The sequence below is a fragment of the Cervus elaphus genome, chromosome 22, assembly GCF_910594005.1.
Source record: "Cervus elaphus chromosome 22, mCerEla1.1, whole genome shotgun sequence".
Lineage (NCBI taxonomy): Eukaryota > Metazoa > Chordata > Mammalia > Artiodactyla > Cervidae > Cervus > Cervus elaphus.
Window position 1 is genome coordinate 18,431,145 of NC_057836.1, and position 24,265 is coordinate 18,455,409.

Genomic DNA, 24,265 nt, shown 5'->3' on the forward strand with positions numbered 1-24,265 from the left:
CTGTAGGCTTGCTGTAATGACGATTAGCTAGGTTCCTGGAAACCCCAACATTCTCATGGGACCCTGGATAGAAGTCTCAAACTCTGAGGGCTAGTGTACAGGATACCAGGGTGAATGATCTTGGCATAATTATCCCAAGTTGGCATACCTGTTCAATAGTTGACATTTCTGGGCTCCTTTTGAGAGTTGTTTCCCTTGGAAATGTATTCTAAAGAAATCCCTACAATTCAAATCCTCTCATTTTCAATGTAAAACTCTGGTGTGTACCTGTCAGCTTTGCCTGAAGTCCCAGAGGGGGAGCCAAGTCCTTCTCAAATTGTAGTATTTTTAATCTTTAAAATACCCCAGAATGCAAGCAAGGCAGTTTAGCTCACACATCAAGCTGCAAGGCGGGATGGGCTGCCTCTCCCAATAATATTTTGCAATAATTAACAGCATTAAAAGAAAAATGCTAGAGCCATGCTTTTAATCTTCCTTTCTTATCAGTATTACCAAAAACATCAGGGTTCGATCCTGTGGGGGAGCGAGGGGGAGGGGCACTAGAAAACAAATGATTTCACATTTCCCTTTTCCCTACTCTGGCAAAAAAGAAATTCGAGACCAGCACCAGGAAGATAAAACCACAAACATTCTTTTTGTTTTTTGGTTTTTTTATTAAGAAAGCATGCAAAAAACAACAACAACAACTTGTGAGCCCATACACCCCCCCTTCCCAGCCTGCGCCAATGCAAAGCATTATGGGTGGTATGAAGGACTCACCCCACCAGAAACATGGGGGTTGAAGACAGAAAGGCAGGGACGGGTGGATACCAAAGAATTGCTCCTTCTGTCCCTCTCCCCCACGCTCTCCTCTATTTCCTCTTTTGGCAGTGAGCTCCTGCAGTTTTGCACATGTCACCCAAGACAACAACAATGACTAAACTTTCAAGGCTGGCAATGCTGGATCGACAAGAAAAAGGAGTATTCTTTCCCTTTCAGGGAGGGGAGGGGAAACTGAGGCCCAAAGAGAGTTGGGTTTGTCCTGTGCCGTTTAGCGAGGCTGGTTTTAGTGGAGAGCGGGGCTAAAGGCCCCAAAGGCCTAACGGCCCATCTCCAGCCCAAGCCCCAAACTTCAGTGACTGGCTGCCCACCAGAGTTCTCGTTTTCAGAAGACACAGATAAACTATACACAGGAGACATATCCATGTCTGATTTAGTCTACCCTGGCAAATCTTGTGCGGATCTGGGTAGAAGAGGGGTTGAGAAATGTGATGATTTATAAGAGAGGAAATCTTAGGAAGAACAGATGGGACACTGTGTGTAGGAGGCACCCTGACTGGAAGGATAAGGAAGACACGCCTCAGATGGGGACACTGGGCTAAGGCATGTCACCACCCTGGAAGAGAAATTCTCCTTTCCCCAACGGGAAATCGTATGCCATACTTCAACCCCACAAACTGCCCTCCAACACAACAGGGGGTTCAAGCCACTCACACCCCCACGTCTTACTAAGAACTTCGAAGAAATAAAGTGCTGTTTAGTTAACTGCTCTTTCTTGCCCCCCGACTTCAGCCTCACTGGACTTAGTCAACAAACTCTCAATAGAGAACCCTTTACGAAGAAAGGAAGGGGAGGATGAGGGGGAAAGCAGGAGAGCGGAAAGCATGGGTAAATAAAAGGACAGGAACAAAAACCAGAAATCACAGAGACAGTGGCCTTGTCCATTCCGCACATTTTGTCCTACAGCTTTGAGAAAGTGACCATTTGGTAAAATAAAAATGGAAATAAAACTGTTCTTCCTTCTCAGAACTAGAATTCAACAATTAATATCCAATATATGCTAAGTACTTTGCAGCCATAAACCATGGCCACTCCTTGATAAAGGAGGTAAGTTTTCCCTGTACCTTTTCCAGGGGCAGGAGGGTGGGGAGGAGGTCCTTCCTTGGCCCTCATGGAGCTCTTTGTTTTTGGTTATTTATTACCCTCTCCCAAGTTCCTTAATCCCTCAAAAAACCTGATTGCAGAAGCTTCAGCCCCAGTGATCTGGATTCCAAGAGAAGCATTTGCCTACGTAGTTAAATAACTGAAATATCCCTTATGCATGTCTATACCAGTTCCCCTTTCCTCTCTCACCCTCCTGTCACCAGTACTGTAGGTTTGGTTCTACTTTGCACCGTGGGAAACAGATTCCAGTCTTGCCTGAGGACATGGTGAGACTAAACGGAATCATGGGTTACTCTTCATTCTTGAGAATCCCAGAAAACGGGAGAAGAAAATTTGATGGGTAGAACAGTTGGGCAGACAACTGAAGGAGGATGAAATAATATTTGCCAAATGAGATAAGGGGATGAAAGGATAACTAGTAAATGCAAATAAAAGCCACAGTTAATTTCTAGAGAACATGATGTTTAAAAAGACAGAATGGTTCAATAGAAACCCTCTCCAAAAAGCTGACCCTATGCTGAAGGGTTGTCCTCATTTCCACCAGAGAAGCAGCAGGTCCATGCTAAGTTGCTTCAGTTATGTCCAACTCTGCAACCCCATGGACTGTAGCCCACCAGGCTCCAATGTCCATGTGATTCTCCAGGCAAGAAGACTGGAGTGGGTTGCCATGCCCTCCTCCAGGGGATCTTCCCAGCCCAGGGATGGAACTCCCATCTCCTGTCTTGGCGGGCGGGTTCTTTACCACCTCACACCACCTGGGATGCCCTGAAGAGAAGCAGAGTTCTGGCTAGGACTGACTCTATATCCTATAGAGAACAGGCCAGGAATAAGTCAATGGCAGTTTATTTGACAAGAGTGGAAGACACCCAATTTCTGACTGTTTTGTATTCCATCACCCCTCTACAGCGTTCTACTCTACCCAACCCAGACCTCTTATTCCACTAGGATTTTATCTCCACCACCATCACTCTTACCCTTGATGGGGAATAAGGACCAGCAGAAGTAAGACTGGAGATATAAAGGGACAAGGAAGAGCTCAGAGGACAAAATTAGCACCATTGAGTAAAACCTGCAAATTCATGGCTGCCAAGCAGCATTTTAAATCCCTTCTACTTGATGATGTGGCCTCTTCAGCCCTGGATTGAACTGATATCCACAGAAAACAACGTAGGGCTGAAAGGTGGGATTAGCACTGAATTGCCCAAAGAGAAAGGTAAATCAAAGTTTGAGACCTTTCACTGTGGCTCTCATGGCCTCATCTTCCAGCCAGATGACTTTAAATTAGGCAAGAGGTGGACATGGACCATGGTGTGGGGACAGGAGACTGGAGACAGCATATAACCAATAATAATAATAATAATATAATAAGAATAATAATAAAAGAATTAGGAAAAAAAAAAAGGAAGAGGAAGAATGAGGCAGGAAAGAGGGGGTTATCTTCGGCAGCATCTTGCGGTGGCTTCTCTGGCAGAGAAAGAAAAAAAAAGGATATATATCTATATACAGGCAAGGGCGGAAGGGTGGGCGGGGGCTGGGCTTCCCCCACTGCCCTGTGTCACCACCCAGCCCTGGGCTGATGGCCAGGCTCTCGAATGCACTAGGTAATCAAGTCCCAATCGAAGTCATCTGGGATCTCCTCACTGGCCCCAGGAGGTGGGACCGGTGGCCGAGGGACCATGTGGTGTGCTGTGGAGAGAGAAAAGGAGATTAAGAGGAGAGGGTATGGGAGGCCTTTCTGTCCATCTCGATGGACGGTGGTCAACCCCAAGCACCACTGGGGGGAAGGTCTGGGGAAACTACCGTCCTTACCAGTTCAGTTATTTTTTTCTGCCCGCCACCACTTCAGTGAGGTCCCAGGAAAGAAACTAGAGTAAACTACACCATACAGCAATGTAACAGCAGTAAAATGTAACAGCCATTAAAAATAATACTTATGGGGAATGCCCTGGTGGTCCAGGGGTTAGGACTCCTTGTTTTCACTACTTAGGGCCCGGGGTTCGATCCCCGGTCAGGAAACTAGGATCCCACAAGCCATGTAGAGTGGCCAAAAAAAAAATTGTATTTTTGAAGACTATATAATAACAACAAAAAACTACAGAATATACTACTTATTTGAAATAGCAATACAGATATCTGTGTATAAGAAGGAATACATGGACAAAGACCCCCTAAGTTGAAAACACTGTGGTTAGGTGGGATGATAACAGTGGTTTTTCTAAAATGCATTTAAAGGTGAAGGATCTGTTCATTTTGCACTCTTTATGACAATTTAGGGTATCCACGCTGACTCCCACCAACAGAGATAGTTCAACCCCAAACCCCTAACACTAGAGGTCAGGTGACATGGGCACAAAGCAGGTGCGTGTATATAACATGTTCATTTCATTTATCTGAGTGTATCTTCCATCCAGATTCTGAAGTGAGGCATACATGTTCCATTTGTCAATCTTTTGTTTATAATCATGCTTCTACTTTCTTTCATCATGGTAGGCATGGGTTAACTTTAAAGCACGTTGATCTTCTCTTGTCTCCCATGACATACACCTCCCTAGCAGGCGGCCCACCCTCAGTCTCAGGAACCAGGAAGGCTCACCCGCTCCGGCAGGTGCAGGCAAAAGGGCTCAGAATGCAGGCTTGGAGCCACAGGAAAGCCAAACTCGCTGGTGCTTAAAACAAGCCTCCTGGCTCTTACCTGGGCGACTGTATCCTGCTGAGTCCTGGGTGGGGAGTGGGTACATTGGTGATGGGCCGGGGTAGAGATGGGGGGCTTGAGGGTGCACGTAAGAGTTCACTGCTGTGAAAGCAAGACAAGAGTTAAGTGAGTGGGACCCCTGTACTCAAGGAAGCAGAGTCCAATAGAGAGGGTGATGTACTCCCCATCGCCTTCAGCTTTTCTCCCTTCCCCACTCTGTTCTGTAGCTCCTGTAGGCATCAAGGCTTTCTGCAGAAGCTCTCAGTCCTAGTCACTTAGGGTACAAAGGCACCCGAAACTAGCCCCTGCAATATCACAGCTATCAGCAGGGTGATAAACCCAGAACCTTAATCACCGACTGTCCCTCACTTCACTGGTTTGCCGATCATGACCCTATGTGATACGATCCAGGGAGGGGTTTCCTGAGACATGAATTTAGAACAGGGACTTTCTCTTCCCTTTTCTTAAGTAACCCTGACCTCCCAGATCAAGATCTAAAGGGAAGACTTCCCTTGGAGTCCAATGGCTAAGAATCCATGTGTCAACGCAGGGGACACGGGTTCAATCTCTGCTCCGGGAAGATCCCACAAGCCGTGGGGCAACTAAGCCCATGTGCCACAGCTACTGAAGCCCATGAGCCCTAGGGCCTGCACTCCACATCAGGAGAAGCCACCACAATGAGAAGCCCACCCACCTCGACTTGAAAGCAGCGCCCACTCACTGCAACTAGAGAAAAGTCTGTGCGCAGCAACCAAGACTCAGAGCAACCAAAAAGAAAAAAAAAACCTAAAAGGAAATACAATCTATTTCTTTGGCATTTGGATCAGTGCCTGTAAGCTGATGTTTCCCAGTTCTCTTCTGCCCTTCTCACCCCCCTTCCTTCACATCATCCAGTCTCCACCTCCTTGGCAACTGGCTTCATGCAGTACCTTGGTTCATGGCCGGCTCCTGCTTGCCACTGGTGAGGGCACAGGAGTCCGCGATGCGGGTGGGGGCGGGTGGCCGGTGGGAGCCCCCCTGGGGGGGCACGTGACCAGTCTGAGTGAGGAAGTGGTTGAGGGAGTCACACAGATTGGCGATGTGATGCTGGTCCAGGCTCCAGTTCTTCTGCTCTGCCTGCCGCAAGCTCTCCATCAGCTCTGCCAGGAGAAGCAAGAAATGCTAACTCCTTTTATTTTTGTGATGTGGTGTGATTTCAAATTTTAATTTTTGCTTTCTGAATTTATCTATTGCTTGACAGGCATTATAAAAAAATAAACTGCCTAGTCCATTAAAAAAAAAAAAAGAAATGCTAACCTTGCTGAAGCCCCAACACCCCTAGTGGTTCTATACCTAAATCACTGCTCCAGTCACACTATCAGTCAACACCACTGATTATATGTGCTACCAAGGAGATGGCAACCCACTCTAGTATTCTTACCTGGAAAACCCCAAGGATAGAGGAGTCTGGTGAGATCTACAGTCCATGTGGTTGCAAAGAGTCAGACATGACTTAGCAACTAAACAACAACCCCCAATAATTGACATCAACATTTTCAAACTCTCATTCTATTTCTTCCTTACCAGATTCATATAATTACCATCTTACTGGTAAATAAAAGTTTCAAAGTAATTGAGTGAATTAGCCGTGGTCATACTGTCAGTCACAAATTTTCCTGGGAAGGATACTGGAGTGGCTTGCCATTTCCTCCTGCAGGGGATCTTCCTGACCCAGGGGTCGAACCCCATGTCTCCTGCATCTCCTGCATTGGCAGGTGGATTCTTTACCACATGCCACCTGGGAAGCCCCCATACTGTCAATAAATGGTGGCAAAACTATAAAACGGTGATCCAGGGTTTCTAAATAAACAGTCCTCCTTCTCCCTAAGATAAAATTGAGTAGAATAAACCACTGTCATTTTGAATAAAGGCAAAAATTAATCAAGATAAAAATCTGGCTTAAAACTCAACATTCAAAAAACAAAGATCATGGCATCTGGTCCCATTACTTCATGGCAAATAGATGGGGAAACAATGGCAACAGTAACAGACTTTATTTTCTTGGGCTCCAAAATCACTGCAGATGGTGACTGCACCCATGAAATTAAAAAACACTTGTAAAAAAAAAAAATTTTTTTTAAATTTAAAAAATAAAAAAAAAAAAACACTTGCTCCTTGGAAGAAAAGCTATGACCAACCTAGACAGCATATTAAAAATCTGAGACATTACTTTGCTGACAAAGGTCCGTCTAGTCAAAGCTATGGTTTTTCCAGTAGTCGTGTATGGATGTGAGAATTGGTCCATAAAGAAAGCTGAGTACCGAAGAATTGATGGTTTAGAACGGTGGTGTTGGAGAAGACTCTTGAGAGTCCCTTGGACTGCAAGGAGATCAAACTAGTCAGTCCTAAAGGAAATCAGTCCTGAATATTCATTGGAAGGACAGATGCTGAAGTTGAAGTTCCAATACTTTGGCCACCTGATGTGAAGAACTGACTCATTGGAAAAGACCCTGATGCTGGGAAAGATTAAAGGCAGGAGAATGAGATGGCTGGAGGCATCACTGACTCGATGGACATAAGTCTGAGACAGGTAAGCCTGCCATGCTAGAGTCCATGGGGTCGCAAAGAGTCGAACACCACTGAGTGACTGAACGAATGATTAACTTGAAGAAGGTATCAATATTATCCACCTTGTGTAACATGAAATCCTCCATCCTCAAGCTTTACTTGGAGAAGGAAATGGCAACCCACTCCAGTATTCTTGCCTGGAAAATTACATGGACAGAGGAGCCTGGCGGGCTATAGTACAAGGGGTCACAAATGTCAAACTTGCATGCAAGCTTCACTTAACCATCCTCTCTGGTTCCAGTTTCCATTGGGTTTTTCCACTTACACTACATCCCTCAACCCCTCCAGGCACCACTGGTTCTTCTGTTTTTTCTTATTTTAGGCACCATCACTCAAGTCACCAACCTGAGAACTGTGACTGCTCAATGCTGGACCAGTTGAGCCGGTTCACCATCTTAAAGCTTTCCTTTAAGGAATCGATGTTGGAGCACCAGTCTGGAGGAAAGGCTGTGAAGAGGAAGGGGATGGGGGAAGAGGACATAGTGAGGGGTGAGACAGTCACCAACTGACAACAGGCTGAGTTATGAATGCAAGATTCTTGCACCTACACAGGTTATCGGTTGCATTACCAAGATAACTTTGGACTCTCCCTCGCTGGAGATTTAGGACAAAGTGAGCTATTGATGCTTTAATTACAAACAACCCAGCTCACAGACAAGAGAGTAAGTAAAACAATCCAAATTTGTCTAAAAATTCTCTTAATATAGAGCTCCAATTTGCAACTTCTGTTGCCCACAGGAGCTCTGGTGGGAGCGTAAGGCTAAAACAGCCACTATTGGGACTTTCCTGGTGGTCCAGTGGTTAAGACTGCCCTTCCAATGCAGGGCGGGGCAGGTTCGATCTCTCCTGGGGGAAGGAGGATCCCAAATACCAGTAGGCCCGGAAACAAATAAAAGACCCGTGGTTAATTTCCTAACCAATGCCATCTCCTTCCAGAGTCAGAACAGGGAGGTCGGCTGGCAGTGCTTCGCGGGCTCCGCGCACCTCGCTTACTCACCAAAGCCAGAGCTGTTGATGGGTGCCTGGCCCGGTGCCTGCTGCTGGGGCGGCGGCTGCTGGGCGGGGTGGGAATGGGGGTGGTGCTGGTGGGCGTGGTAGCCTCCGTGCTGCAGTGGGGGCGGGTGCATGGCCATCACCGGGGGCGGCCCGTAGCCCTCGGACCCCGCTGGCTTCCCCCCGGGTGGGGTGCAGCCGTCGGGGCTGGGGGTGTGCAGTGGCGGCGCTCCGCCGACGGCAGAGGTGCCCTGGGCGGGTGCCTGCGGCTGTGACTGCGGCGGCGGGGGCGGCGGCTGCTGCTGGTACACGTAGTAGTTGTTGGAGGGCGGCAGGTCCCCCAGGAGAGACGAGAAGCCTGCAGGGGGAGGAGGGTGTGGAAGGGGGCGGGGGGGGGGGGGGGGGGGCAAAGTGGGTCAGGATTTCCACGGGGTTGAGACCCGAGACCTCAGGCCCAGAAAAGGCAGCCTTCGAAGGGTAAGGACAGTCTGGACAGCAGGGTCCCCTCCAGCTCTGGTCCCCGCCAGCGCCCCCGGGCAGGTATAACCGACTGACAGACGGAGCGTCTTGACAGCAGGACAACTGCTGAAATTTTAGCCAAATGTCTGCATGCACCTTTTTATGCTATTTTTCAAGGGTACTGATGTAGGAATCATAGTTTCCAAAGACCTCAGACATCAGATAGAGTTCCAAACATGTGCTGTGCTTAGTCGGCCAGTCGTGTCTGACACTTTGCACCCCCCTGGACTGCAGCCGGCCAGGCGTCTCTGTTCATGGGGATTCTCCAGGCAAGAATACTAAAGTAGGTTGCCATTTCCTTCTCCAGGGGATCTTCCCAACCCAGGGATAGAACCCAAATCTCCGGCTCAGCAGGCAGATTCTTTACCACTGAACCATCTAGAAAGCCCCCAAATTAACAGAAATATGCTAGAATTTAAAAAAATTAGGTTCTTCTCACAAACACAGAGATTTAAGAAAAGGAAACTGCTGTCCCCTAGTGGCCATCCTCAGAATGACTTGCTAACAGCCATTAAATAACAGCCCTTAGTTCTAGAAGGGGGAGTCCTCCAGCTCACTTACTGCAGTTAAGGAGCCAGCCCACTGCTCCTTGAGACAGCTGTCCTTCAGCACTAAATCAGAAGAGAACTGACTCCAGACAGTTTTGGCTCATGACACACTTTCTTCCCTGACCAGTGATCACCCTCTCCTCGTGTTACACATCGGAAAGAGGGAGAGAAGAGAATGTCACCATCTGTTCAAAAATACAAAGACATGGACTTCCCTGGTGGTCCATGGGCTAAGACTCCCCGCTCTCAGTGCAGGGGACCTGGGTTCAATGCCTGGCGAGGGAACTAGATCCCACATGCCACAACAAGAGCTCGAATGCTGCAACTAAGACCTGGTACAGCCAAATAAATATTAAAAAAAAAAAAAAAAAAAATACAAGGACATCCCAGCTCCCCTCCCCAGCCCAGACTCACCGTGCTGAGACGAGGAGGACTTCTCCAGCATGGACTTGTAGAGGTTGCGGAAGGACCAGCTTAGATCCTGAAAATTGATCTCTGAGTAGGAGAATTTGAAGTCATGGTTGGTATTGTAGAGGGGAGGGGGCCCCTCGGTGCTCTCTCGACCTGGACCCGCTGTTGCCACCGCTCCGCCATCCACAGACCCTGTGCCCTGCAGGAAGAGGCAAGAAAGACTTGGTCCATGTCCTATATGAGGGGCCCATACAACACTTTAGTGGAGGCCAAGCTCTCCTGCCTGTCCTCTTCATCCTCTCCCATCCTTTCAATGAATGAGCATCATCTTTCTCCTTTTCTCATTCCTACCTTGATGTAGTCTCTTGCCCTTTCCCTGTGTTGCATCCATGCTTGTCTTTACTTTCTCAGAAACTTTTTTGGCTCCCTTTCTTGTCCTCTCACCGTTTTCATTTTTCTGATCTTTCTTAAAATTTTGTTGTCTCTCTCTGCCTTTTGTGCTCTCCCTCTCTCAGCTTCCCTGTTTCCTTCTTTTGCTTTCTCCTTCTTTCCCAATTTATCTGCCTGCTACAGCACAGACACTCAATACATAATTTTGAACTGATAGACATATCAATCGATTCGATCACCCACCCATCCACCCGTCCATCCATCCCTTATGCCTCCTGCCACCTCCACCTCCCACCTGGCTGTAGCTGGCAATCGATGTGGGGCTCTGGAGTGGCATCTGAGGATTCCCCTCAGGAGGCAGTGAGGCTTCTCCACTCCCTGGAACCCCTCCCCGTGGACTCTTGCTGGCCTCCTGTTCTGGCGAATCCTGGGACAGCTGAGGGTTGTGAAAAAAGAGCAGTCTATAAGCAGATGCTAAACCTCCCCACAAGACCCATGGTTCCATCCTTGCTGGAGTCTGACCTTTGCCCCACGTTTAGGAAATGACTGGGAGATGCGGAAGGAGCAGTGGGCTCAGAAATGGCATCTTATTTAGGTAGAGACTTACATCATCATCTGGAGGGTGTCGTCTCTTCCGGGAGATGTCAGGGCAGGTATCAATTGTCCAATAAGAGCCCTAGAAGAACCCACCGCCCGAGAGGAAAAAAAAAGCATTATATATGGAAATACCGGCCACTGGAGAAGCAGAAATTTTAGAGGATTTTCACATAAAATAGGGCTTCCCTGGTGGCTCAGATGGTAATAAATCCACCTGCAATGCAGGAGGCATAGGTTTGATCCCTGAGTCAGCAAGATCCCCTGGAGAAGGGAATGAACACCCATTCCAGTATTCTTGCCTGGAGAACTCCATAGACAGAGAAACTTGGTGGGCTTGCAAAGAGTCCATGGGGTCACAAAGAGTCAGACACGACTGAGTGACTGTCACTTCTTCATATAAAATAAGAGCTATATTAAGAAAAATGACTGGCAATTCACATAGAATCCTGAGAGTAACAGCTATTTTTGAGTACTAAGCCAGTCCTAACAGCTCACAGAGTACGTCAGAGGTACCCCTCTGTGGTCCAAACACAGGTCTTGATCATACTGAAGATGCAGAACACAGCCTCCACCTCAAAGAGCTGCAAATGCCCAAACCAACCTACCCCTTCCATGTGATCTAAGGCAAAACTCTCTGAGACTTTAGCATCCATGGCTGTCCAACAAAGAGGATGATCTATCACTTCTCCCCTTCGAAGATAAAAACCATGAGATTTTTCTATAGAAAAATGCCTCCAAAGCTTATTTTACATCTAGAAAGAGCCTGATACACCAAAAGAGGGCACTGAAGTCGATTTTTTCATGAATATTTCCATCAAGAAAAAATTTCACAGCTTTCCTTGGTCATTCATTCTTGTGAGGACCCATAAGTTTGATAACCAAGCTCTTCCTCTGAGAGAAAAATAAAGCTGCTTCTCTAATTAATACGATTTCCTCTTCTGGGTAATTAAAACAGCCACAGGACTCTGAGCTGTCAACTACTCTCCTCTCCTTCCTGGCCCTCCCCTCTTGAATTACAGCTGAATCTCACCTTTCCAGGGTCATCCCGTGGTCTGGGCACCTTCCGGAAACACTTGTTGAGAGAAAGGTTGTGCCGAATTGAATTCTGAGGAAGCAGAGAAGCAAGTTAGATTTGAGTATCATGCAAAGCAGGAAATTTTCCAATAGTTCGCAAAAGGACACAAAAAGGGACATAACACACGCTAAAGCGCAAGTGTCAGGGTAAACTAAGCACCTCATAACCATACTGATGGAGGAAATCACCTATCAGACAGCAAGAGCAATGAGATAAGAAAAGGCAATTAAATTGATGAGAGATAACTGCTGTAAATTTGACTACTTGGTGCTTCTAGAGAGCTGATTATATAATTTTTTCAATCTTTCCACCCAAATCAACCCAACTGACGACAGATATATAAATGCCTCAAAATCACATTTGCACAAAACTAAGTGCCCATCCACAGTTGAATGGATAAAGAAGATGTAGCATATAGATATACAGCATATACATATATACACATATACACACAATGGCATACTGCTCAGCAATTAAAAAGAGTGAAATTTTGCCATTTGCAGCAATATGGACTGATTTGGAGGGCATTATGCTTAGTGAAATAAGTCAGACAGAGAAAGACAAACATTACATGATATCATCTACCCATGCTATCTAAAAAATAGAACAAACTAGTAAATACAACAAAAAAGAAGCAGACTCACAAATATAGAGAACAAACCTGGTAACAAACCAGGTTACCAGTGAGGGGAGGGAAGGAAGCAGAGGCAATACTCGGGTAGGGAATTAAGAGGTACAAACTATTATATATAAAATTGGCTGCAAGGATATATTGTATTGATACAATATGGAGAATAAATACAGATTTTTATATTAACTATAAATGAAAATATAACCTTTAAAACTGTGAATCACTATACTGTACACCTGTAACTTAATAATATGGTAGAGCAACTATACTTCAATTAAAGAAGAATCACATCTGCTCAGCTCCTTAATTCATTCTGTCAATAGTGAAAGAACATTTTAAAACTAATGATGTGGGAATTCCCCAGAGGTCCAGTGGTTAGGACTCCAAGCTTTCACTGCCAAGGACACAGGTTCGATCCCTGGTCAAGGAACTGAGATCACACAAGCCACAGTGGCACAGCCATGAAAAAAGAAAAAAAAAACTGATGATTTAAATGATAACAAAATATAAATTATAAGTGAAACAAGGTACAATTCACCTTTTTGTCTTCTCAAGAGCCCATGGAATGGTCACATTTGGAGGAAAGAAATATTGTTGCATACATGCCTTGGGTGAAGTTGGTGGGGGCTGTGGCAGCTAGTAGGAACATATTTATAAAGGAAAAACTGAATGCTTTCAACAGTCTCCCAGCTCATCATCTGGCTTGTATGTGAGCTGATGATTTACAGAGTGACACAGCTACATTAAATCCCCATTTCTACTCAACAACTGGCAAGTGAGTGATTGCTCCCGAGGACTGAGAACATCAGCCTTCCTTCCACGCATGGAAGAGGAGGCCCCTTTTTCCTTCATCTCCAGCCAAACCACTTATCCTCTCCTTCCTTGTTTGGTGGATGAGCTGCTGGGGAAGGACCTAATTATATTATTTTTTTTCTTGGTACATAGTTTTTAAAAAGATAATGACTGTGTGCAATAGAGCTCTGCAAACCAGATGAGGTTCGATCTCTAGGTAGGATGGAGAAATGCCATGCCTTGCATGTGACTTCAACAGAGCAGAATGGCAATAAATATCTGTGAAATAAACCAAGGGACAAGAGGGTAGGATGAGCGACTTCCTTGGTGGCCCAGTGGCTAAGACTCTGTGCTCCCAATGCAGGGGGCCTGGGTTCAATCCCTGGTCAGGGAACTAGATGTTGCATACCATGACTAAGGGTTCACATGGTGCAACTAAGACCTGGCACAGCCAAATAAATAAACAATTTTTTTTTTTTTTTAAAGAGGGTATGGTGAGCATCAGCATCCTGCCATACCGTAACTATACTCAGAGGTTTGGTATCACTGGAATTTCCCAGATACACCCTATGAAAGTTGTTCAACTCTGAAAAATAAAAAAGTAAGGGATGGGAGATTTGAGATTTTTAAGTTCACACGTCTCTGAGACACCTCAGAGCGAAGTGGACCAGGTTATAGGAAGACACAAAAGTAGAGGAAAGTGTTGTCGAAGCTAAGAACCATCTCAGGGCATAGAAGCTGTCCCACCTTCCAACCAATGCCTGCATTCTTGTAATAGGGGAAGTTGTCACAGATCCAGCGGTAAATCTCACTGAGGGTCATCTTCTTGGCTGGAGAGGAGTTGATGGCATAGGTGATGAGGGTGGCGTAGCTGTACCGGGGTTTGCCATCCTGGTGAACGGCAGCCTCGTCTTTGCTCAGGGTGGCATTCGGATCTGTGGGAGAGCCTGGTGGACATTTGCGGCTCCCACCAGGAGGCCCAGCCTGGGAGGCACTTCCCAGCTTCTCGATGGTGGCCCGGAGGGTCAGCTGGGGAAGCCAGTCTATGGAGGTGAGGCTGCTCTCTAGGTCAGAAGCCATGGTATTTTTGGATTCTGCAGAGAAGAGAAAAATAGAATAGACAAGTGTTACCTGTGGTCACTTGTGGCAAGTAATACCAAATCTTAGGGCTCTCGGGGAAGGAGAGTTTCTTCTCTAATTCCTATAGAAGACTCCACTCACGAGATAACCAGGTTCCCAGAACCTTCAAATGCATACGTCACCAATCACCTGCCAGATGACAGACTGGCACTTATCCTGCATCTTCGCATGGAACATGGCCAAGAGGCCTCCTGCTTCACGCAGGATGAAAAGGGAGATCAAACCACCCAGCAAGTCAAGCTGTTCCTCAATTCTCCTTACTTAAAGCCCTACAACATAATATTTTAAAGCTTTGTGGAGGTTAAGAACCCACTTTGCAATGCAAGGGAGACCAGTTCAATCCCTGATTTGGAAAGATCCCACAGGCCGCACAGCAACTAAGCCCATGCACCACAACTATTAAGCCTGCACTCTGGAACCCTGCAGTCACAACTGCACACACATGTTGCAATTGCTGAAGCTAGAGCCAGTGCTCGGCAGCTCGTGCACTGAAACTACAGAAAGCCTGAGTGCAACAACGAAGACCCAGCACAGTCAAAAAAGAAAATAAATAAATCTAAAAAAACCAAAAAACAAAAACACCTGTGTCAAATTGATTTCTTAAAAAACCACTTAGACAGCAGGTAAAACCCGCCAAAGTCTATTCTCCAATTATGTGTCACCTGTTATATTTACATTCAACGTCCACAGAGAGACAGCACGAGCGAACGTGTACAGAAAAACAATCAGAGTTAACACAAGTATACCCTAATGAAACACACATCAACACTTTCAAAGGTATTTCGCATTAGTTCCATCCCCAGTGCTCGCCCTTGGATCCCACATCCATGTGCATACGAGGAGTATTAGCTACATAAGTGTGACAACCAGCCAAACAGGGATGCCAGACAGACAGCGGCCCACGACCAGAGATCATAAGGAGATACACGGCATACATTACCCACGGGACACAGACTGACAACACAGAGGGCACGGGCCGGAGCGGAGCTACCCTCGCACCTTTAAAGCACCGCCCCCTCGCGAGTCCCCGCCCACAGACGGCGACACCAGGAAGAAGTCACTGGTGAGGCCCTCCCACTCTTCGGCCCGTCCGGCTGCACCGAGCCAGGGAGACACCCAGCTGTGCGCGCACCGGTAACAATCAGATAGGCGGCTAAAAATAGCCACTCTGGGGCTCAGGGTTGGCTCCCCTTCTGCCGCCTCCTCCTCCTCTCTCTTGCCTTCCCGACCAGGCACGCACGCTCGCGGCACCTCCATGCAAACTCCTGGCGCTGCCAACCCGCCCACGCCGGCTGTCTGCACGCCCTGCCGCCACCCACGCGGCCTGGGCGCTCTCTCCGGCGGAGGGGTGCAGCCGGAGTGACGTCTGGGTGGGGGAAGGTGAAGGACAGTGGGTGAGATTTGCATTGCAGGGGGCTGGAAAGAGTGGCAGGATCCCCTTGGTAGCCATTTGCACTTCCCTAGGGTGGAAGCCAGCACCACCCCACCCCACTCCACCACCACCCCCACTCTACCCCATCCCCCTTCCCCTTACCCACCCCATCCCCTTAGCTCCCCCAACCCTGCCCAAACACACAAACATACATCAGTCGTGCCTGCATGCTCAATCGCTAAGTCGCGTCTGACTTTTTGCGACCCCATGGACGGTATAGCCCACCAGGGTCCTTGGTCCATGGGATTCTCCTAGCAAGAATACTGGAGTGGGTTGCCATTTCCTCCACCCGGGAACCTCCCGACGCAGGGATCCAACCGCCTCTCCTGCACCGGCAGGCAGATTCTTTACCACTGAGCCACCAGGGAAGCCCTCCTGGGAAGCGTCCTGCCCCTCCCCACCGCCCCACCCCCATGATTGCTGCCGAACCCCCTTATGCCTGCACTGTTGGCCCGGTTCCAGCTGGGGTTTCTTCCTCGGACTCCTGCTGAAGGGGTAATCACTCTTGAGGAGCCAAGGCTAACAAGTCTCAGAATCCTGGACAGAAAACATAGTGGGTGTGTAACCCCTAAATCCACACTCCCATAATGTGCACCAGCGTTACATACAACTACACGCAAATCCACACACTGTAGTTAGCAGCTCAGTCGCACGTATGGGCCCAGTCTCCTGCCTCCAACACATCTTTCCGGCTATCGGCTCACTCCCCGAGTTCATAACTCGTCTGGCCTGGAGACTTTCTCCCAAGGGTCAGCACGCTCACTCATCCCCTAATCTCTCAGTTCCCCACCCACACAGTCTCTGCATGCATGTGCAAGTCCTGGAGCTCCTCACCAGCAACACATCAACTCCGCCCACTCTGTACTCAAGGAAACACCTTAGTGCCTCGCGGCCTGGGCAGCATGAGCCCCAACAGCAACCCAGGCTGTTTATAAATAGCATCGCGAAGGGAATTCCCCTTTATCCTGAGCTCCTCTCCCCACCATCCTCCTTTCCCATCCCACCACCACCATTTTGCCCTAAAACCGTGGAAACTTGGAGACTAACAGGGACACTGAATCATTCCAGGAAGCCTCAGAGCTCCTGGCAATTTACTAAGGCAGAGCAGAGCAGCTACTGGGGTAAAGAAGGGTACAATCCACAGCCATCTGGTTCTGGAGCTATGTTAGCCCAGCTGAACGGGAACATGGCAATGAGCAGGTTCACAATGACCAGGGTTCTCCTGGGTTTCTAAGGACATTTTACCCTATTATCTCCTGCTAAAGATCCTGGGAAGTTTCACCTTAAGAACACAGTAGAGGGGAAAAAAAAAAAGAACACAGCAGGGGCTTCCCTGGAAGCACAGTGGATAAGAGTCTGCCTGCCACCACTGGGGACACAGGTTCGATCCCTGATCTGGGAAGAGATTCCACGTGCCAAGGAGCAGCTGGGTCCATGAACCACAACTACTGAGCCCTCATTCTAGAGCCTGTGAGCGGCAACTACTGCAGCCAGTGCTCGGCGACAGGAGGGGCCACTGCAGTGAGAGGCCGGCGGCGTGCCTCTGCAGCCAAGAGTAGCCTCCACTCAATGCAACTGGGGGGAAAAGCCCGCGCAAAGCACTGAAGACCCTGCCCAGCCAGAAATAAAAATAATAAAAGAAGGAAAGAACACAGAAGCCTTCAGGGGACATTTCATTTGCAACCCTCCCGACACTGGACAGGGAGGGACAGGAGGATACAATCAAAGTGGTTTACAGAACCCACTTGGCAGGTGCCAATCACTGTGAATTCCATAAAGGGAAGTGCCCTCAGCCTTTTGCTGCTTCTGTGCCCTTCTCTAGCCTTTCCCCAGCACCAGGTTAGGACACTGAGGTTAAATTTAACCTTTCTCCAGCACCCTCCCAGCCAGCCCTCCAGCTACCGCCCCAGCACTCAAAATATCTTCCAATCTTACCAGCTACAAGCCACTTACAGCAAAAGATCCTCCTGATTTCTCAGCACCATTCTCCCTAAACCCATCCCACTTCCTTACCCCCATCACTTCCCCATTCTTGAAGGGCAGCCCAGCGTGTAGAACCTCAGAGAATGGTTCTATTATGAACCTTGACACCTACGCGCTGAGTCTCCCTAACCACCCCTTGCTCCCTGAAGTCTTCCTGCCTCAGTTTCCCTCTTCAATAAAAGGGACGCCGTCATAAACACTGTCAAAGCTTCATTCCTGGAGGGATGTGAATGAAGCTTAAAGAGCTGGTGGCTGCCACAACATTCCACATTCCCCCAAAATAATGGCACCAGGCTAGTGTTCAGGGCTATTATTAGAAAGGTACACAAAAGGTACTTCCATTTCTCAGTCCAACCAACCCAGTTACCCAGACCTCTCTCTGCAGGTGGGCCTTGTGCCATGGGGCTGGGGCAGAACCTGAGTCAGGCTACATTCTTCTCTGCAAGCTGGAAGACTGAAAGGAAATACCCATAGAAACTGGGAAAGGCAGCCAAAGGGCAGGCTCCATCACATCCATGGAACGTCTAATGAATACTACGCTACTGGGAGAAAGAGAAAAACAGAAAGACATTCTGGTGGAGGGGAAGACTGATACCAGGTGAGATGCGTAAGACCCCAGATAACAGGCACAGTGTTCTTCCCATTTTCTCTGAAAGGCCAGTAACTGTACAGAAAACAGTGCCAAGGTCAGGCATTAAGGAATGATAACTTCTTGCTCTGTACCTAATGCAGAAACTAACAGAGCAGTGGCTAAGTTTGCCACCTTGCTGATTACCAGCCTGGCTGTCTGGGTTTCAGTCCTGGCACCACAGCCTACCTACTGGCTGTGCAACCTCGGGCAAGTTACTTAACCTCTCTGTGTTGCAGTTTCTTCATTGGAAAATGAAGATGATAACTTGTCTATACATAGGGTTGTTGGGAGGATTACCTTGAGTTAAAATTTTTAAAGCACTTAGTGAGTGTTATGTAAGTGTAGCAATGACTATTTTTGAATGAGAAAAAAGAGAGAGAGAGAATAATAGACACTGAAAATTAGAAAAATGGACAGACCATACAGGTAGGCCTGAAAGAAGCAGAAAATCTGCAGTGAGTTCACAATAGTTTTCAGGATGTCAGAATCTCAAACTTTCCTATGGAGAGAGTGTCACCCCCCTCCCCCAAAGGACTGACCAATGCCAGGACTAGTAAACTCCCAAGGATGAAGAAATGGGGGAATATCATCTCTTATTTTCCAGGGGGGACTATGTCGAGTCATAAGATGTGATCTGGAAAATATCACCCTCTAAGTCATAGTTAATCCAACCCAATAGCTGTCTGCCCCTAACTGATCCCACGGAGGCAAGGAGAATGAGGGAGACTGAGTCTCAGCACAGCCACTTAGGCTGTGTGGCGGTGGGTCACCTGGACATGCCCTGGTCCCGTTGGCTCTGGGCCATTCAACAAGTAGCCTTCTGGCATCTGCTAAAGTGCTTGGTGGGAAACAGGCTGCTGTTCTCCAGAGCCAGCTCTTTTCAAACAAAAATGGGGGAAGGAGTTCTAGAGTAAACAGCCGAGGATCCTCATGCTTATTAGGCCAGAGACATCAGAGCTGAAGCTCTCTGTCAATCCTAGCAGAAGTGGTCCCAGCCCGAGCCCGGGCTGCAGCCACTCATGAGGACCCCCGCCGGCTGGGGCAGGCCCACCCTGTCCTCCCCGCTGGGCATCCTTACCAGCGTTCTCCCCACTTTCCTGCACCGGCGCACCTGTTTTCAGCAACCTACCAGAAACACACAATTCTAGGTAATTGGAGCCTAGTCTGAAAAGCACACATAGACTTGGCCTTGCACCCCTCATGGGATGCATGATGAGAACAGAGCCACGTCCATGTGAAGAAACAGATGCAAGTTGTTTCACGGCGCAGCTCTACAAACCTAGATTACAGCCCTATCTCATGGACCACGACCAACAGGTAGCTTACACAGCGGATGTACTTAGAGATCCAGGCAGTTCACCCAATGGCCAAACAAAGGAGGAAACATAAAAACCCAAATAAGATGAAGCGTCCCGGGACTTCCCTGGTGGCCCCATGGCTAAGACTTTGCACTCCCTACGCAGGGGGCCTGGGTTGAATCCCTGGTCTGGAAACTGGATCCCACATGCTACAACTAAGCTCCAGAGCAGTCAAATAAATAAATAAAAATAAGAGAGAGAGAAAAAAAAGATGAAACCTCTCACTTGGATTCACTGTGGGGTCTAACGCTCCTTTCAGGAGACAAAGTATTTCCTAGTGGCAAGACAGGAACACAGGCACCTAGCTGGGGATCCCAGGTTGACAGGCAGAGCGCTACTAAACCCACAGCCCAGGCTCCGCCAAAAGGATGTCCTGGCACCTTTTTCTTGCCTTTTCTCAAGATCCTGGACTTTGACGGTTCCTGCTATTTTCCTATGAAAGATAACATACATTCAAGGTTCCAGAGACCCAGAACTTGCACACAAAACAGGAAGAGATAGAATGAAGCTATCAAGTGATTTTCTGAAAAGAAATTCCTTGGGGGTCAAATCTCCCTGGTGGTCAGCTTATTTCCATGGAAGACTGGAAGTAAGCTGAGCATCACCCCTCCCCTCCTCTTCTCCAGGGTCTGCCTTTTCCTGGGAAACTGTCAGCAAAGGACAGGAGCGGTGACAGTGCGACCCAGCCGGCATTAGGGACAAACTTCAACCCAAGAGTTGGCATTCCCTGCAGACCTTCTTCTTGCCTTGGGACATGGGATCTCCATTTTACCTGTGGATGTTATGCTTCCAGCCAGGAATGGAGATGTCATGAGGGGAGGCTGGGAAGCAAAGTGGGTGGAGACAGACCACTTTTCTTATAAAGCGACCAGTAATCACAGTGGGCTGGAGAGAACAGCTCTGGTGGACGTTAAATGACCTAGGGTTACAGGTAAGAAAATGTAATACCAATGGAAGCCCCGCACAAGGCCAGGCCACAAGATGTCACCATGACTTCAGTGAGAGCCCATTCTCGGTGTGACAAGGCCCAAGGATGGAGGGTGGTGTGGCAGTCGGGTTGGGGTGTGTCTCATCATGACACCGTGTGGATGGAGTGCTGGAGATGCAGAGGTTTTCTGATGTCCCTTGCCCTCGGCATGAAAACAAACATTTCCCTAGGGACCTCCAATGACCCTCACCCCATCAGTCCCCCCAACACTAAGAAACCCATTTCTCATAGCCTCTGCAGCAAGATGAGGGTTTGAATCCAATAGCTTCAGAACACATTTCCCAGAAAAGTCTCTGAGTTGTTGCTCTACCATCCCAGTAATGAAACCCAAAAGGCACCATCTCAGGCCCCCTACACCCACTAGTGCCTAAAGAAGACAGAAGACGAAAGAAAGCACTAACCTGTCTCCACGTCAGCCGCAGCAGAGGGCGGGGACCACGTGGTACTGGAGTCTGGGGTTGGAGGGACCCCTCTCTTCAAAGGCAGATGCAGAGCCTCATCCTCAGTGGCTCTTCCCGTTTTTGGCTGAGCCTCCCAAGCTGGGGAGGGGAACTGGGTCCCCCGAGGATGAGGAGGGGAGGGAGGGCGAGGGGGAGGAGAAGGAGGTCCCACCTGGGGAAGGTGGCACACCCCCCACACTCGGCCGGCGACCCCGGGGAGGAGGGGAGGAGCCTCGTCCAACCCGGAGTTGTCTCCTCCCCCTTGGGGGAGTCCCCCTCTCCCCCAAACTGAATCTGTCGGGAGTGGAGGGCTCTTTCTGTCGGCTGGAGATCGGAGCGGAGGGGCTCTGCCCTGTTCCACCGTCTGGGTACAGGGAAGTTGGGGGGACTTCTTCCCCTCTCCTGGAAGGCTGGAAGCCGAGTCGTCTTCTCTCCCTGGGGTGTCCTCTGCTTCTGAACGTGAGCAGTCCTCGCCCCCGTGAGCACGGGCTGGGCGGCAGGGTGCCTACTCCAGAGGCATACCCCCTTCTCTCCGTCCCCCAAAAGTCCAGAACTGCGGAGAGTGTGTTTGCAGGAGTGGAGGCACGCGGGGCTGCTCACTCGCTTCCACGGTAAGGATCACCCCTCTACTTTGGGGGCTCCATTCCCGGGCCGGTGCGGGGATCCTCCTCGCCTCTAGGAAGGAGAGACTCACCCCCTAGCGTGGTCTCCTCGGTCCCTCTCCTGCGCGCGAACGGTCTTCTCCCGCTCCCCTCCCACCTCCGCTCCCGGGGCGCCCCCGAGGGTGGGGTTTGCTTGCTCCCCCGCTCTCCCGGAGCTGGCTTGGGCAGCCGGGGCCGGGAGGCCGCGGCTCCGGACGCGCGTCCCTGAGGCGGCCGCGCCTCCTCTCGTCCCGTTCGCGTCTGCTCCGCTCCCGCCGGCGCGTGGGGCTCCCCGAGCCGCCGCTGCTCGGGCTCCGGCCAGTCCGGACTCCCCCGGGGAGCCAGGCGGCGGACGGAAGGTGTCAGGGCTCGGCCGGGGCTCGGGCTCGGCGCGGCTCCGCTGCAGGCCCCGGCTCCTCCCCGGCCTCCGCGCCGCGCTCGGCGCCCCTCCCCCGCCCCCGCCCGCCGGGCCGCCGCCGCCGCCGCCTCCCCGCGCGGGTTAAGGAGGAGCGGGCGGCGCAGAGCCTTGGGTGCGCTGCACCCGGGGAGCCGAGCCGCCGACCCCCGCCCCGAGCTCCTGGGGGGACCCGACGCGCGCAGCCCGCGGCCCTGGAGACGCGCGGCCCTCGCGCTCCCCTCCGGCCGCCACTGGAGCCCGTGCAACTCGCCATCCGCCCGAGATGATACCCACTGCTGTCTGTCGGGAGAGTCCCTCGTTCGCCGCAGGAACTGTCAATTTCAGTTCCACGCTAATTCTGCCATACTGATTTTTTTTTTTTTTTTTAGTTCATTGTCTTCCGTACCTAGATGAACATCGGTTTTCTCAGGAACGCCTTTCATGGGTTTCCTTTTTTCCTGAGATGGCTTTTAAAGGGGTATGGGATTGGGCCGAAGTTAGTATATTACACTGATACCATCCCGGAGTTCAGTAAATGCTTGTTGAACGACTGAATGTAGAAGGTGATCAATGACCGTGCAACCGAGAAAACCCTGGACCAAACATCGGAAAATCTAGCAGAATCTAAACTTGTGCAAGGCCAAGTTCTATGGCATCCTGGGCGGCGAAGAGGAGGTCCTTATACTCGCCTTACCCACCCAATAAGGCTCCTGCAAGAATCTAATGATCTCATTTATGTGGAAATGCTTTTTAAACCTCTGTACACAAATGTGTAAAGAGTACTGTTCAGTTCACTTGGCAATTCTATAACATATCTTATCCGGGTCACAGTATAGAATGTTCATATCCTCTGCCCTTAACAGAATAATCCCCACCCAAAGACAGAAAATACCACCAGATGACTACCTCCATTTTTCCTCTTGAACTCATGTTATTCTTCTGCAAATTCTTTGCAAATTCTTATGTGTTTCATCATCTGGCCTCTTGAACTTTTCTCAAACTACTCTACTTTCTGTTAAATAAGAAGAAAACAATATTATCCATGAAATATTTTAATTGCTCAAAAAATAAAAAGGCAGAATACTCAGGATTACAGTTTGATCACTACATTTCATATTTAGATATTAAAGTTTTTTTTCCTCTTCTGGTTAAATATATAATACTGTATTTTATATTTACAATGTGCCAGGCATTGATTGAGCTATGCATGTATTATCACATTTAATTCTTCCCAATCCCATAAGGCACTATTATTAAGCCTGTTTTACAAATCAGAAAGCTGAAATAGAGTCATAGATTGTGTCTGAGTTCCGAATTATTAGTAAAATGCAAAATCAGGAGTTAAATTAACAAATTCAAAATCCAAATGATTCTTCTATCCCATTTTCCTGAGCTGTCAGAAATAAAAGTCATTCCTTTAATTGTAATTAAAGGCAGTCAATTCCAGCTGAGCCTTCTCTTCCTTTCCTCTCTTCCAAAATCCAGAATTAAAATTGTATTTTTCTCTCCTCTTTGAAACATTGATTCATTCTCCCACATACATATAATTTGGCTCAGATGTTTCTTACTTTGTGTTACATGTTTTGTTATGTTTCTTTTTTCAATCCTTTTTTGACTTTTTTTTATGTATATGAAATTTGAGGATCAGGGATAGAGAGGTCAAAGTACTAAAAGTGAGAAAGTTAGGCAAGGCTTAGAATCTCTTCTCCTAGAAATTGAGAAAAGTAAAAAGCTTAAGAAATTAGTTGACGTATACAAGATATTTGCTGCAACATTATCTATAGCTGTAGGAAATTAGCTAAACATCTATAATAAGGTAACTTAAATACCTTATAGTACTGCTATATAATAGAATACTACTTAGCTTTTAAATGAGTAAATATATTTAACTCTGGAATGTAGAATTACTGAGTAATTATTTTACTTCTTATGTCTTTACCATTTAGCTATTTTGCAATAGTCATGCTATTATTTTAAAGAACTAATTTTTTTCATACATCTAAATATTTTCCAGTGAGAATATCATGTTAAAAAAAAGTTTGTATGATTATGTAGTTGACTTTTCTAATATATATGT

General features: G+C 48.3%; 1 protein-coding gene across 1 annotated transcript; it reads right to left on the reverse strand.

The window, feature by feature from the left end:
- Positions 1-625: 625 nt before the first annotated feature.
- FOXJ2 (forkhead box J2) lies at positions 626-22,208 on the reverse strand. The gene is made up of 11 exons (XM_043881451.1): positions 21,112-22,208; positions 13,926-14,272; positions 11,711-11,785; positions 10,691-10,759; positions 10,379-10,519; positions 9,697-9,892; positions 8,220-8,573; positions 7,568-7,669; positions 5,545-5,754; positions 4,616-4,717; positions 626-3,609 (listed from the first exon to the last, which is right to left on the reverse strand). The coding sequence occupies exons 2-11, from the start codon at positions 14,256-14,258 to the stop codon at positions 3,521-3,523; spliced, it is 1,671 nt and encodes a 556-aa protein (XP_043737386.1). The 5' UTR covers positions 14,259-14,272; positions 21,112-22,208; the 3' UTR covers positions 626-3,520.
- Positions 22,209-24,265: the final 2,057 nt, after the last annotated feature.